At 33.0% G+C, this 17,500-nt stretch overlaps 1 protein-coding gene across 1 annotated transcript; it reads left to right on the top strand.

Annotated features, from left to right (window-relative positions):
* Nucleotides 1-13,413: 13,413 nt before the first annotated feature.
* On the top strand, nt 13,414-14,427 carry HELRODRAFT_166469 (hypothetical protein; the record flags this gene model as incomplete). The annotated part of the gene is made up of 2 exons (XM_009011719.1): nt 13,414-13,992; nt 14,044-14,427. The coding sequence occupies 2 exons, from the start codon at nt 13,414-13,416 to the stop codon at nt 14,425-14,427; spliced, it is 963 nt and encodes a 320-aa protein (XP_009009967.1).
* Between the last annotated feature and the right edge of the window lie 3,073 nt (nt 14,428-17,500).

Here is a 17,500-nt window from a genome sequence, read left to right as displayed (position 1 = left end):
TTTTTCGTCTTCTTCTTCTTCTTTTTCTTATTATTATTATTATTCGTTTTGTTATTTTTATATAATATTCGATTTACCAAAAATGACCATTCATCATAGAGAACGTGTTGAAAAAATATGAAAATAAAATTTACTGTTTGAAAACTCGGAAGAATGTAAAACATAACGTGGCAAAATACACCCTAAATAATAATAATAATAATAGTAACAATAACAACAATAATAACAATAATAGTAATAATAGTAATAATAAAAATAATAATAATAGATGGCGGACAGTCTGACGAACACAGACCGTCGTCATTTATCAATGTGGGTATTAAATCAAACATTCATTTTTGCTCTTCTTTCATTTCTCACTCTCTCATTCTCTCTCTTTTTCTCTTTCCTCTCTCTCTCTTTCTCTCTCTCTCTCTCTCTCTCTCTCTCTCTCTGTGTGACCCATTTTTGTCTTTAAATTTTTCCATCCCTACTTCTTACTCTCTATAATATTTTTTTTATTAAAAACTTCTTTTTGTAATGTTGATACATATTTTTGCTGTGCCATTTTTTACGTTCGCTCTTTTACTATTCAATGTTTTTTCTTATTTTAATCTTTGGCTAATTTTTCCTCTTCCTTTTCTCATTCTCTTTCAATCCATCCCATTGTCGGCAGCCTTATCGCCGGTCCTCTAGCTTATTTGTACAATTTCCTAGAGAAACTTTTTTCTTGAGAAGTATTTTTCTTCAAAAATGACGCTACTTATACCAGCAGTACGATTTTTACTTCTTTAGACACTCAAATTGTTAATAATACTTTCAATCGTCGTCTTTGTGGTCGCTGTCGTCATCGTCGTCGTCGTCACAATCATCTTTGAGAAAGAAGATAAAGAGAAAAAGAAAAAATGAAAGAAAAAGAAAGAAGGAGAGAAAGGAAGAAGGAGAGAAAGAGAAAGGATAAAAAGAGAGAAAGAGAGAGAAGAGAGAGAGAGAGAAAGAGAAAAAGAAAGAATGAAAGAGAAAGAAAGAAGGAGAGAAAGAAAGAAGGAGAGAAAGAGAAAGGATAAAAAAAGAAAAAAGAGAGAGAGAGAGAGAGAGATTGTGTGATTAATATTTCCTTATGCGATGAACTCTCAGTCATCATTCTAATATAAATTGCCATATTTATCAATCCTGTCATCGTCATTGTCCGGATTATTACCATCAGGATCGTCGTCGTCCTCTTCATCATCGTCGTCCTCATCATTATCATTATCATCATTATCATCCCTATCATTATCATCATTATCATCCCTATCATTATCATCATTATCATCCCTATCATTATCATCCCTATCATTATCATCATTATCATCCCTATCATTATCATCATTATCATCCCTATCATTATCATCCCTATCATTATCATCATTATCATCCCTATCATTATCATCATTATCATCACCATCATCGTCGTCATCACTGTTCTCATCACTGCTGTTATGGGCGTCATCGTCGTCGTTATCATCATCAATATCATCATTATCGTCGTCATCGGCGTCTACAATGACGTCATTATCACCATCACCATCATCATCACCATCATCATCACCATCATCATCACCATTACGATCACCATTACCATCACCATCATCACCATCGTTTCCGTCGAATTACATTTGCTGTCAAAACTTTTATTACTTATCGTCTATCATTCTTGCCAGCCCTACTCCTTCCACATCATCATCATCACCGTCAGCAGCAGTGGTAGCAGCGGTGGTAGCAGCAATAGCAGCAGCAACGACAACAACCACATCGCCATCATCATCAAGATCATTATCATCATGGTTAATTTGATTCCCATCTTTAAATCATTGTGATCGTTTTTCGTGATAAAAATCGCCAACATTCTTTCTTCATCCTTACCACCACCATCACCATCATCACAATTCCCATGTTCATCGTTCCCACCCTCATCATCATCACCATTCCCATGTTCATCGTTATCATCTTTATCATCATCTTTTCTTTCCTCTTTTTCTTCTTCTTCTTCTTCCTCTTCTTCTTCTTCTTCTTCTTCGCTTAATTCGATTAATTCGATAAATAAATTAACTCTAGTCGTCAATTTAATGACGTCAGAATCAACGTCATCATCGTAATTATCATCACCATCATCATCACCACAACCATCATCATCAACATCATTATCAAGACCATCGCAGCCACAATCATCACCATCATCATTATCATCATCGTCGTCATCATCGTCATCATCGACTTAGCCGGTAATTCTTGTATTGACGAAGTCATAAGCATTAATTTTAATCAGCGATCTATGAAGGCGATGATGATGACGATGATATTTATTATGAAATTATTTTATTATTGTTATTATGACAAAAAAAATAATAATAATTATACTATTATCTTCATCGTCGTCATCATTACCATTGTAGGACGGATTGTTCGATATATCGAGAACAAGAAGACTGCGTTATATCCGTTTGCATTTTATTATTAGTCACGTGTGTGTGTGCGTGTATAAGTGTGTGTGTGCGTGTATAAATGTATGTGTGATTTTGGTGTGTATAGTGTGTGTGTATGTATGTTAACTGACACTTGAGTTTGATGGTACCTATGTATGGAAGCAAACTTTCAATTATATGCATGTGTGAATGTATGAGTGAATGAACAAACAAACGAACGAACAAAAAAACGAACAAACAAACTAACAAACGAATAAAAGAACGAACGAATGAATGAATGAACAAACAAGTGAATAAATGATTGAATAACTGAATTACTGATTTAATAAACTCATTAATCAACTAGTTAGTCAATTACTAAATTAATAAATAAATAAATTAATTAATTAAACAATTAAACCTTGACTTGTAAAGAATCCCAAGCCGTGGTCAGTAGGTAGGAGCCAGTGTAGGTGTGGTTGTTGGGTGGCTGTGGTTCGCCCGTCGAGTTGTATTCGTAATGTATCTGGTACTGCATACTAGTTGCTAGGTTTGTAAGTATCTGTGTGTGTGTGTTTGTGTGTGTGTGTTTGAGTTTGTGCGTGTGTTTGTGTGTGTGCGTGGTGTGTGCGTGGTGTGTGCGTGATACACATAAGCGTGATAAAATTGAATAGTTTATGTGGGCAAAATAATTTGACTTATATGTACGTGAAGATATGTTTGTTTGCTTGCTCTGATGTCTATGAATTATCATATTTATTTGTTTGTTCTGTTCTGTGATTTGCGTGGATGTGTGAGTGTGTGCTGTGTGTGTTTGTGTGTGTGTAGGTGTGTGTGTAGGTGTGTGTGTGTAGGTGTGTGTTTGTGGGTGTGTGGTTTCTGTATACAAATCTTCCGAATCTTCCGAGAAACCGACAAAGAAAAATCACATTTTCCTATAGCGTATCGATCGTCAACCTACACAAGTTAGCACATTCGCACGAGAACAAATATGAATACACATATAGAAACCACACACACACACACAAATATACATATATTTATATACACACCCACACACACACATAAAAACATTTGCACACACACATACAGACAGACATACTGGCACCAAAAAACAAGAATCCATATCGTTCTATAAAAAAAAATCATTATTTTGTATGTCAAAAAAAATATTACCGTTTTGTATATCAAAACAAAAGCAAAACAACAAAAAAATAAAACTGGAAAGATGGAAAAATGGAAAAAAAAGAAGAAGAGAATCTCACGTATGATTTCATTGATTTTATTGGTTTTTGCACGCCTGCCTGCTAGCATACAAGAATACTACAAAATACAAATTACTATGTACCTACTCGCCGATCTATACCACACAAACATAAAAAGAAAGAAAGAGTGAGAGAGAGAGAGAGAAAAAAAGAGTAAAAAAGAGAGAGAAAGAGAAAGATAGAAACAAAGAAATAAAGAGAGGAAAACAGAAAAATAGAGAAAAAGAGAGATGTATCGACTTATCAGTCTAGACAGACAAACATATGTATAAAGAACGTAAGTGTTCATTCTGAATATGAAAAAGAGTGAAAGATGAAGAGAAAGGAAAAAAGAAAGATAAAAGAAAGAGAGAGAGAGAAGAGAGAAAAAGAGAAAGTGAAAGAATAAACAAACACATACAATTATGATAACGTAAGTTACAAACAGCCATATAAAAACGAAAATAAGCGATCAAGGACCTTGTCATAATGACATATTTTTAATTTAAATTAGATGCAACTTTGAGACAAACGAAAAATGTTTGTATATCTGTGTAAGTTTGTTTGTGTGTGTTTATATGTGTGTGTATATATGTGTGTGTACGTGTGTATGCAAGTTAGAGTGTGTGTGGTATTTGTGGTGTTTGTGTGTGTGTGTATGTGTGTGTGTGTGTTTGTGTGTTTGCGTGTGTGTGTGTGGTAATTTCGTTTTTTCTAGTTTCTTATTAAAGACATTGCCCAAAAAACATACTTTATCTATCTTAACAAACATCGTCAGACAATTAACATACATACATACACACACACACATACATACACACACACACATACACATGCACACATAGACACGCACGCACATACACAGAAGAGAACATGGACATACCTAGAATATGTCTGTATTAAAAAGTTGATGTATGCATATGATATTCATGGCTTTCTTTATTTTATTTTCTTTGTTTATTATTGTCCTTCATGAGTTCATTACAACGTTGATGTCTTCGTTTTTAGTTCTTTGTTGTTATTATTATGTTATTATTTCTTTGTTGTTATTATTTCTTTTGTTGTTATTATTTCTTTGTTATTATCATTAATATTATGCCGCTGTTTTCATTATCATTAGTGGTGATAATAACATTATTATTATTAATGTTATTTCTTTGTTTATTATTATTAGAGCAACATTTAAAAACAACAATAATAACAACAACAACAATAATAATAATAATAATAATAATAAAAGTTTTATCAATGATTTTATTGACTGGCTGCTGAATTTTCGTCTCAAGTTATGGATGCAATAACAATATTTTCAGTATTATTTTTATTATTATTAAGAAACTCATCATAATTTTATGGTTATTATTATTATTATTATTGTCATTATTATTCTCCATTTTTGTATTTGTATTTTTGTTTGTCTCCATGCATGTTTGTATGTATGTTTTTGTGTCTTAATTTTATGTTTGTTTGCAAATGTTTTTGTATGTTTCATATGTTTGTGTGTTAGTATATGTTCGTTTGTATGTTTCTGTGCGTTGCATCACTTACTGTATTAATGTTTTTTGTATTTTTGTATGTATTTTTTGTTTACCTATTTCGATGCTCAGTGTGTTTGTATGTTTGTATTTTTATATGTTTTGTATGTTTTTGTATTAATATTTGTACATATTTTGCTATGTTGTGTCTGTTTAATGAAATACACATTTAATTTTCTCCTACATGTTTGTATGTATGTATCTTGTGTATGTTTCGTACGTTTGTGTGTTTGTATTTTGTATGTTTGTATCATTTGTATCGTTTGTAAGTTTGTATACTTCTGCATAAATGTTGTATGTTTCGAGCAGGGCGTATAATTTATACGCTGTGAAGAGATAGCCAGGAAATAAACTAAATATGTTTGACCGCGAAGCATCTGCAACAGATATTTCCACAATGACGACGACGACGATAATAAAGATGATGACAATGATGATGAAGATGATAACGCTGCTGCTGCAGCTACTGCTGTAGCTGCTGCTGCTGCTGATGATGACGATGATGATATTCGAACGAAATATAGATACAGATGAATTTCTCATAACTTAATTCAAATATTCACGAATGATGCTTGACCTCAATACTATAGAAACCTTTTTTTAAAAAGTAATTCATACATTTCTATATATACTTATTAGTAATATTACTATAATATATATATATATATATATATATATATATATATATATATATATATATATGTATGTGTGTGTGCGAATGTGTGTGCGTGAGTGCGTGTGTGTGTGTCTGTGTGTGTGTGTATGTGATCCCAGCCTATCAAATGCAACATGTGTGCTGCATGTACAAACACGTACTGAGTGTGTTAATTTGTCTGTAAGGAGTAAGTGTTACAAAACTACCCATTTAGGTTCAAATGTATCGTTCTGAACAAAGATCTACTAAGGTGTTATTACATAGCAAGAACACATTGGTTTTTCCAAAGCAGATATTAAACTAAACATGATAAATACAATTAGATATGCACACATACACACGCACATACACACACACACACGCACGCGCACACACACAGCCATGTACATATAAATGGCGAATCAAAATAAGAACACGTTATAAAAACAAAATTACATTATAAAATACAATGATAAATTTATTTGTATATATATATATATATATATATATATATATATATATATATATATATATATATGCCGCTTCAATTTTTATTTTTCCAAAGAAAGATGGCGTTGAACTTCCGGTCATTACTGAAGCTTTGTTGTTGTTCCGACATGGAAGAAAAAAGAAAAAAAGATGGCTGTTGTGATGATGATGATGATGATGTTGATGATGATGCTGATGTTGATGATGAGGATGATGATGATGAAGTTGATGGCGATGATGATGTTGAGGATGATGATGATGATGATGATGATGATGATGATGATGATGATGATGATGATGATGATGATGTTGATGATGACCACAACCTTGACAGTTTTTATCCATTTAGAACCCCTAAACTTCTAAGTTATTTATTAGTTAATTATTTTCTAAACTTAAAAAAATTAAAAAATCAAATAAAATGTCCAACGGTGCCAGTTAGAAACTGTAATTGAGGAAATTATTTATCGTGAGAAGATTTAAAAGGAAGAACAATTTTTTCTTTACACTTCATTGCCTAATTTTAGCTATTACGAATGCTTATTTTAGTTCTCTCTCTCTCTCTCTCTCTATCTTTTTCTTTCTCTCTTTCTCTTTCTTTCTCTCTTTCTCTCTCTCTCACTCTCTCTCGTTTCATGCCATACTTCACTTCAAATCTTCGCTAAATTGAGTCAATTAATTAACATGACAGACGACATTTTTGTTGTTTAGCTTCATTATTTTGTTTTGTTTGTTTGTTTTTTTTGTTTTTGTTTTGTTTTTTTTCAGTAATCTTTAAAAAACGTAGAGTTTGAAATTTAAACAAGTCTAAAATTCACAATCTCAGTTTTTTCACAAACACACACACACACACTCGCATGAAATCACAAACATACAGACACTCAAACACACACACACACTCGCATGAATTCACAAACATACAGACACACAAACACACACACACTCGAATGAATTCACAAACATACAGACACACACACACACACACACACACTCACACGCAAACACATGGATAACAGTCCTCTCTGCATTCAAACCAGGTCAATATGTAACTACTTATGAATACAACAACGTAAAACAAGCCTCTCTGCCACTTAAGCTATCCTCTAACAGGTACGAATACATGTATAAAATGCAACATTTGTTTGTGAAAAAAATAAAATTTTTTGTTTTGAACAAGTGCGAATGAAGGCTTATAAATAATGCATGTGTACACATTTTGTCCGAGTGTTTGCGTGTACTTTGTATTTTTTATAGAGCTCGTACATATGAAAAATTTGAAAAAATTGAGAAAAATGGACGAAATATGAATGATTTGAACTTTTTTCTTTGTTTTGGTATACAATGGACGTCAAGTTTGTCTCACATGTGTGATGTATGTCAATGGTAAATGTTGTATAAATAAATATATGTACGTGAATATGTTGGTAATAAACCATAATTTTTACAATATTGTATGTGAATATATAAACAAATATACATAGATAGAAATAGGTATAGGTATGTTATGTATGTATTGTATATTTATCATTTATTGTAACACTTAGCACACGCACACCGTAAACTCTGTCTCTAAGAGTCACGATACAAATGCACAGATACAAATGCCTGTATTGGACATTACCATACTGACTTACAGTGTTGCTAGGAACTTTTTTCACTTAAATACATCCATGTTAATTTGTTTGTGTTTTTACACGTAATGCCTATTTGTATTGCTATGTGTGATTGTGTATTACGAGATTATGTATTTGTATTTTGGTATGTGTGTTGATACGTACGTGTGTGGTATGTGTATTGCTATGTGTGTGTAGTATGTGTATTGCTATGTGTGATTGTGTATTATGAGGGTATGTATTTGTATTTTGGTATGTGTATTGCTATGTGTGTGTGTGTGTGTGTGTGTGTGTGTGTGTGTGTGTGTGTGTGTGGTATGTGTATTGTTATGTGTGTGTAGTATGTGTATTGCTATGTGTGAATGCGTATTGCAAGGGTATGTATTTGCATTTTGGTAGGTACTCTGTTTGTGAGTCTTTGAACTGTTTTGTGTATTTGGCATTGGTGTGTTCTCTTGTTCACGCATTTGGGTATTGTTAAAGGTATCCGTGTGTATTGGTGGGTACTGTGTTGTTGTGTGGATGTGTGTGCTGGTGGGTACTGTGTTAATGTATTTGTTGTACGCTTTCAATTTGCTAATGTTGTTTACTCGGCTTGTTACACTTCACTAGTTTGTAGTTGTTGGAGCGTTAACCATGCCAGGAACGTTCATGTTTATGTTGTTGACGTTGTTGATGTTTATGTTGTTGATGTTTATGTTGTTGTTGAGATTTATGTTAATGTATATGTTGTTTGCGTTGTTGTTGTTTATGTTCATGTTGTTGTATATGTTGTTCTTTTATTTGTTGTTGATGTTCATGTTGTTGCATATGTTGTTTTTGTATATAATGTTGCTGTTGTTTGCGTTGTTGTTGTTTATGTTTACGTTGTTGTTTATGTTTATGTCGTTTAAAAAAACAAAACAAACAAACCTGATGTCGTAACGTCGGTACGAGAGTCGCAAGCAAAATTTGTAGTAGGATGGCAATCGCCAGGAGCAAGGCATACTGAAATTTAAGAAAAAGAATTATTTTCAGAGTAACATTACTTCAAAATTACTTCATAAAGTATCAAAATTTCAGTAAAAAATACTTAATAAATAAAATACTTTAAGGACGTAATCCTATATATATATATATGTGTGTGTGTGTGTGTGTATATATATATATATATATATATATATATATATATATATATATATATGTATATTAGATTTATTTTAGGATAGGTTTAGTTTTATTGTTTAATGATATTTTCCGTGTATGTGACTAAACGTGCTTGAATTCACGCATCACATAGAGTACGTGATAAGTGGGATTTACCTCGCATTCGAATCTGGTCACTGCGACACCGCAGCCAAACGCCTTAGCCACTATGCCAGGAAAGGGTAGAAGAAATACAATTGATACTAACAAAAGCAAGAAAGCAGACGCTGTCGGTGCAAGCGCCACAACAGCCGAGAAAGCAAACGGTTACCACAAAACCGCCGACTCCGATTAATACAATTGATAGTCGGTCGGTTATTATCATGGGGCCTTTGTGATGGATTGAATGAATGAATGATTGAATGAACGAATGAATGAATGAATGAATGAATGAATGAATGAATGAACGAACGAACGAACGAACGAACGAACGAACGAACGAACGAACGAACGAACGAACGAATGAATGAATGAATGAATGAATGAATGAATGAATGAATGAATGAATGAAAAGATAGATAGAAGAAAGGTTAAATGAATGATTGAATGAATGAGTGAGTGAATGAAACAAAGGAGAAAATAAACGTTTCATGGATAGTTGGATGGAGGAGTGGAAAGATTGATAGATAGGATGGATGTATAGATGGATGGACGATAATAAACAATAAAAAATTCAGTAAAAACTGAAAAATGAAAAATAAACTTCTACTTTTTACTGGGGAGAAAAAAATTCAGTGAGAATTTGAAACGAACCAGTTGGATTGTCTTTGAACAAGGCAGCATAGAGAAAAGATTCTCGGTAGACGTGCAACCACACTCCTAGGCCAAACAGCACCCAGCCTGACACCTGGTGAGGAGAAAAATTATTTATTTTCATTTTCTTAAAAAAAGTATTTATGATCTTTTTAATCTTTTTTGAATCACCTATTTAATGATATATTGATTTACGGTTATGATTATTTGTATAGGAGAGCTTGGAGCACATTAGCTGTGTTTACGTGTGTTTGTGTGTGGCCCCCAAACGCGATGGCTTGCCGGTGGTGATCTGGGGGCTGAACTCCCCAGTTCTACAAAATGCCACCAAAGGCTTGTAGCATGCGCGCTACCACCATCGAAGTCCTACTCCTTCTTGCACGTGGCGGGGGGTGCTACTAACTAACAGGAGAGGGCGAAGGCGAGTTACTGGCGCCTAAACCAGGTTCCGGGCGGATGGCGCTCGTAAGGAAATACCATCTAGGAGAAGGAAAACTCTGATTTCAAACCTCCGCAGCCTTGCGGTTATACCCACGCTTGAAAAAGGCCTGGGAGTAAACCCAGTTAAAAATCTAGCTAGGATAGTTGGCTACGAGGATAAAACTGCACCGCAGTTTCATCCAAACTTCTGCGTCCACACTGGTCGCTCGGCGTGTCTCAACTCGTTGTGCCTGCTGATACCGACCCCTGTGGAGGAGAGAGTGTAGCATGCCGCACAAACATGCTCCACTTAAATCAACCAGTGTGAAGGTGGTCTTGGTGGTCTGATGCTTGAATGGATGTGCAAACAAAGTCTTGCGGCGATTGGCGAGTGGCGACGGGCACAGGCAAAGGGTACTACTGGCAGTGTCTAGTCACAACTCAACACACAGGCGGTCTTGGTATGATGGTCGTTTGTTGCTGATGGCTACAGCAATTTTTGTATCCTGCCAGGGTGACAAAGCAGCCCTATTCAGGGATGCACTTCTTTCTCCAACCGGAGAGGGGACTAAAAAATCTGTCCTTAAAAAAGCTAGCCAATATGTTGCCGACCTTGTCAGCCTACCGCGGCTGACTGGGTATCCTATTATGCGGTCAAAAGAAAAGAAAAATTTTAAATTTGGTTTCATGGAACGTCCGGACAATGTTGGGTCTTGGGAAGAATGTTGGGTCAAACGAACACTCACCCATAAACATACATATAAATATACAAATACACACAAACAAACACTCCCACATACATATACACACACATATAAACATAGAAACACATACAAACACATACAAACATACACACATACAAACAAGCTCACCCAGACTCACTTTTAATTTGAAAATATTTTTTAGCCTTTCGAAAAGAAGCCTTGTGAAATTGCATTGAATCAGCATTATACAAAAAAAATCATCATTTCCAAAGAGTTTTATGGGTAAAAACATAAAAAAACATCACAAAAAATACCAGAAATACATTAATACAAAACATACAAAACTCCAATAATACAAAAAAAACAATGCAAACATACTAAAATAGAAAAACAAACAAATAAACCAACAATACGAAAATAGGGACAAACACAAAAGTAGTAAAAACAAAAATACAAAATATATACCAAAAAAACAAACACAAACATACAAAAAATACATCAATACAATACCATGTTTGTTCCCTGGTGTTTTGAGACTTGCCAACAATGGCTGTAATGCTATTTTTTCAGAGGTTTTTATATAATATCCTCAAATGAAATAACATTTTCCTTCGTTCCAGTACACCGGAATTATTAAGAAAATAAATAAGTTTTTAAAATGAATGGATTGAATGAGGATTTGAATGAAGAATATTTGTCCTATTGTTGTTGAGTTAGCTGAAAGGATTAATTTTGATAGTGAGCGTTTTGGGTTTTTTCCTCGTTCCTTCATTCTTTTGTCCATTTTTTCATTCTTTTACTTGTTTTTTTTTATTTATTCATTTATCCATTTATTCGTTCAATTATTCATCCATTTATTCATTCATTCATTCGTTCGTTCGTTTGTTCGTTCGTATGTTAATATATTTATTCAAACATTTTTCCATCTTTTAATTCATCCAACTATTCATCCATCCAACTCTTCACTCACTCCTTCATCTTTTCAATCTCTCTCTCTCTCTCTCTCTCTCTCACTCACTCACTCACTCACTCACTCACTCATCCATCCACACACACGCACTTCAGCACGTACTCACGTCACACACCATCTTCATTTAACACTTTTTTCTCTCTCTTCCTCCACACAGCCAACCAAGCTGGCATGTTGTACCGTACAGCGTACATACATACATACATACATACATACATACATACATACATACATACATACAAATATACATATATACATGTATACATACATACATACATACAAACATACATACATACATGCATACATACATACATACATACATACATACATACATACATACATACATACATACATACATACATACATATAGCGTACATACATACGTCGTACGCTTGCATGTGTTCTACAGTATACCTACCTAAATACATACATACGTACATACATACATACAAAAAAAATACATACGAAACGAAACGAAACGAAACGAACGAAACGAAATTTCATTAGCTTCTCAATATTCAAAAATAATAAGAAAGCAGGAAGACCATAATAGAATTTGTATAGAAATTCATCTTACATACATACATACATACATACATACATACATACATACATACATACATACATACATACATATATACAAAATGAACAAATGTCTCAATGTCTCAGAAGAGTGAAATTAGCATGTAACAATAGAGTTTAAAACATTTTAAAATTTTCTGTTGTTTATTTTTGTATTGTATTGTATATTTTTAGGTAGTTTGCACTTTTTGTACTGTTTGCTAACAAACAATTTTTGTTTTGTATGCAAACATAGTGGGTTTTTTTGTCCATTGTATACAATCAATATTTGTTTGTTTGCTGATAAAATTTTTAAACATGTTTGTGTTTGTGCGTTCGTGTGCGTGCGTGTGCGTGTGCGTACAAGTGTTTGTATGTGTTTGTAAACTCGTGTGTGAATATACAAATCATATTAATATGTCTATATTGGATGTTTTTTTGTCATTCATGTCCGCTGTGTTGGCATTAAGAAAAGCCATCGCGTTTGTTTGTTGACCAACACATAAGTAATTCTTGTTTATGAGAATATGTATGTATGTATGTATGTATGTATGTATGTATGTATGTATGTATGTATGTATGTATGTATGTATGTATGGATGGATGGATGGATGTATGTATGAATGTATGTGTGTGTGTGTGTGTGTGTAAATGTATGTATGTATGTATGTATGATGTCATGGCGGCGAGGTCACTTGTAGTGAATGAATTACTTTATTTTCTAGAAAATAATTGGAATTCGGTTCAAAATGATTCGTTCATTGATAATGTTTCTGAATTTTATACTCATGACGATATTACTTCAGCAACGAAAGTTCTAAAAAACGAAATTTATACGTTTAAAGCGGATAAAATTGAAAAACCGCGCCAGCACGTGGAAATATGAAGTCTGACAAATTATTAGAATGTATTTGGTTAATGAGATATTTAAAGGATAACAACTTATGGAACAATTGCCCGATTTTTGTTAGTGCTAAATTGGATAAAATTCCTAAAAGTGAAAATTTTTTAATGATAAATTTCGGAAAAATAAGTTGTGAAATAATGTCTACACTAAGTAAACAACAGTTATTGTTAGACAAAGCTATTGAAACTACTGCTGCCAATACTTTTGAAATAAACTTGTTAAAATCTAAATTTAATTTAAATAATGAATGTAAAGTCGTTGAACGTGAAAAAACACAACAAACAGCTTTAAATAATATTAATTTAAAAGATGAAAACAAAAATGTTGATTTTGAAAGAACACAGCAAGCAATTTTGAATAAACCTCTCTGGTCTGAAATTCTTAAGTCGCCGAGAACTGAAAACGAGGAATCATTTACAACTGCTAACCACAATAAACCCAGGAGTTTCATTTTTGGCAATAACACGAAGGACGGTGGTAATATGCCTCTCTTAGCAGCGACCAAATATGACGTACCCACAAAAAAACCACGAGTGAAAATTATTGGCAAAAAAGTGGTTGAAAATAGTACATTTAAAGCGGACAAACCTCTCATTTAAAAAAAGGTATTTTGTCTCAGTAACATCAAAAGTTACCATAAAAATGATGTCGTTGACTACCTGTCTTCCAATGGTATTAACGTTATATCCTGTTTTCCTGTGCAAAAATCAGTCAACAAGAATTCATCAGTTTCAGCAAATTCGAACGAAGGCGACAATTTAAATAATCACAAGTCTGTTGAAAATAGAGAAGAAAAAGAAGCAACAACTTTTAGAGTTTGCATTGCCAGCTCAGATGCAGAGAAGATAAAGGATCCTGAAATCATGCCAGAGCATGTAATAGTTCGTGAATGGCAATTTGATAAGAAAAGGGAAATTTTTCGTGAAAAAACTAACCTTAATGAAAAAAACTTGTACAGTATTGGGTTCTGTCAAAACATTAGTAACTAAAAATGACACACATGGAAATAAATATGAAAAAGTTACCGATGGTAATGTTATTTTTGTGAGTGATGGTGGGTTGCATGATGATAATGTTGCGGTTGCTACTGTTGGGGACGGAGGCTTTGATCTGGTTTGTGAGTCTACTATGGTGCATGATGTTGCGAAGTATACTTGTGATTTTCCAATGAATGACATGCTTGGAAATATGAATGGAAAAAACTTAAGTTCTAATAAAAATTTGGTGAATATTGTTAGAACTGATAACTTTTTTAATACTAATAATGATGAAACATTAGGATTTGACGCTGTGGATATTAAAGCAAATGATGTTTACAAATGTACAGTGAATACTAGTAGTGTGACTGGTGCTGTTGATGCTTCGGCTGTTGGCGAGGTTGTTGTGGGTGATGTTTGTAGTGTGGTGGATTTGAGTGGTAATGCTGTGAATGATGTTTGTAGTGTGATCGATATGAGTGGTGATGTTATGGGTGACGTTTGGAGTGGGGTTGAAATGAGTGATGATGTCGTGAGGGATGTTCGTAGTGGGGTTGATATGAGTGAAATTGTCGTGAATAATATTGATGATAATATTAATGATGAAATTGATATATATGGTCATGAAGATATTGAGTTTGGTGTACAAAATAATGACGACGATGATGTTAATGATAAGATTCTGAATAATTTTTATGACATTGACGTGGATTTAAATTATGATTTTAGATTTTTAAATTCCTTATCAAATTATTATTCAACTATTGAATTTAATAACCTAATTTGTCATAAATCTGATATTCATTATGTAAATGTTATACATTTAAACTGTCGCAGTTTTGCCGCGCATTTAAATGATATATCTTTATTCATATATGGCATGCGTATCCTACCAGCAATTATAGCCTTGAGTGAAACGTGTTTTACAAACAATGAAATTAATAATAGTACGCACATTCAATTTCCAGAGTATATATTTGTATGCAACAACAGAATAAATAAGAAAGGTGGTGGTACAGGATTTTTAATAAACAGAACTATTATTTATTCTAACTTACACAATAGCATTTTATACTCGTCTGATTTTTTTGAATGGTCGGGCATTACAACCAATATAAATGGTAACAAGCATTACTTCTTATGCGTTTACAAACCACCTGATGCAAAACACCATAAATGAATTTATTTTGTCGCTTTCTGACTTTTTATTCAACACATTAAAGCCTGCGAGCAAATCCAAACTATATATTTTGGGGGATTTTAATATAAATCTGGCAGTTAACAATGCTTATTCACGAAACTTTATCAATAGTATGGCTGGTCTGGGATTGTTTTTTTTAATCAACCAACCTACAAGAATTACTGATTCAAGCTCTACTGTCATTGACAGTATCTTAACTAATGACAACTGTAGTTTGATAAAAGGTATAATTTGTGAGGATATCACTGATCATATGCCTATTTTCCGCATAAAAATAATAAATGTAATAATAAATGTAGTAAACGTCCCTTGATCCATACCAGATTAACTGATGAAAAGAATATCCAAGAGGCCAATAGTATGCTGTCTGGCATAAAGTGGCCTGAACTCCAAGACTCTATTGATTTGAATATTGATTATGATAATTTTTTTAGAATTTATATGAGCTGTATAGACGTTGCTTGTCCCATGATAAGTCGTAGGGACCGCTTTAGGAAGCCATGGATGAATATAAAATTATATAACTGTTCCATCCATAAAAACACTCTATATAAAAAATATTTATTAAATCTTTAAAAACGGCTGATAATAAAAAGACATATACTATGCATAGAAATCATTTTACAAAAATTAAAAGAACACAAGGAAAACAATTTTTTGAAAATAAGTTCCAAAGTTGTAAAACCATTAAAGAAAAATGGAATACAATCAATAATATTGTCAAACCATGTACTAATAAATCTCATCCCCTTCAAGGGAAACTTGATTTGACGGGAAAAATAGAAACTGTTGACAGCATCGATAAATTTTTTGTTGAAATGGGGCAAAGATTAATTGATGGCTCTACAAACGCTGATTATGTATCACCAAGCAATGCTTGCTATCCAGCATTCCAGATGTATGACTCAACTCCAGATGAAATTATTTTAATTACTAATAAGATCAAATTAAAAAATAGTTATGACTTAAACTCTCTCTCCTCAAAAATAATAAAAAACACTATCCACTATATTGCATCTCCACTTTCAGAATTATTTAATAAATCTATAAAAATCGGAAAATTTCCAAATAAATTGAAGTCAGCCAAAGTTTTGCCTATCTTCAAAAGCGGTAACCCTAACCAATTTGAAAATTATAGACCCATCTCAATTTTACCTGTTTTTTCCAAAATTTTTGAAAATTAATGTTTAACCGAATGTGGAAATTTTTAATTAAATTTAATATTATTAACAAAAATCAGTTTGGCTTTATTCCTAAATCGTCATCTGAGCGAGCAGTTGCAGAGTTGAACCGGTCTTTACTTAACGGCTTTGAATCCAAATCTTTTACATTGGGTATTTTCATTGATTTGAAAAAGGCGTTCGACGTTATAAATCATAAAATTTTGCTATCAAAGTTGAAAAATTACGGATTTCGAGATGTTGCTTCTAGATGGCTAACGTCATATTTATGTGATCGTACACAGCTTGTGTCGATGGATGGTATTGAGTCAGCTCCATGGACCATCCAGACAGGTGTGCCCCAAGGATCGATACTGGGGCCGTTGTTGTTTATTTTATTTGTCAACGACATTTTTGAGGTGTCCCGTCATTGCACTTCAATTCTTTTTGCGGATGACACCAATGTATTTTTGACTGATAAGGATCCAGTAGTTTTATTTAATTCAATGAACGAAAAACTTAAAAAATATAATAAATACTTCAAATTAACTAATATGATATTGAACTTACATAAATCATGTTATATAATCTTTGGTCCTAAAATTAGGACTAATAATAAACTTTTTGACAACTATTCCATAAAAATTGGCGACACCACATTACCACGCGTTTATTCAACTAAATTCTTAGGAATCACAATTCAAAGTGATTTGACTTGGAATCA

The sequence above is a fragment of the Helobdella robusta genome (genome assembly GCF_000326865.2).
Source record: "Helobdella robusta unplaced genomic scaffold HELROscaffold_10, whole genome shotgun sequence".
Lineage (NCBI taxonomy): Eukaryota > Metazoa > Annelida > Clitellata > Rhynchobdellida > Glossiphoniidae > Helobdella > Helobdella robusta.
This window is presented reverse-complemented; position numbering and strand designations above follow the sequence as displayed.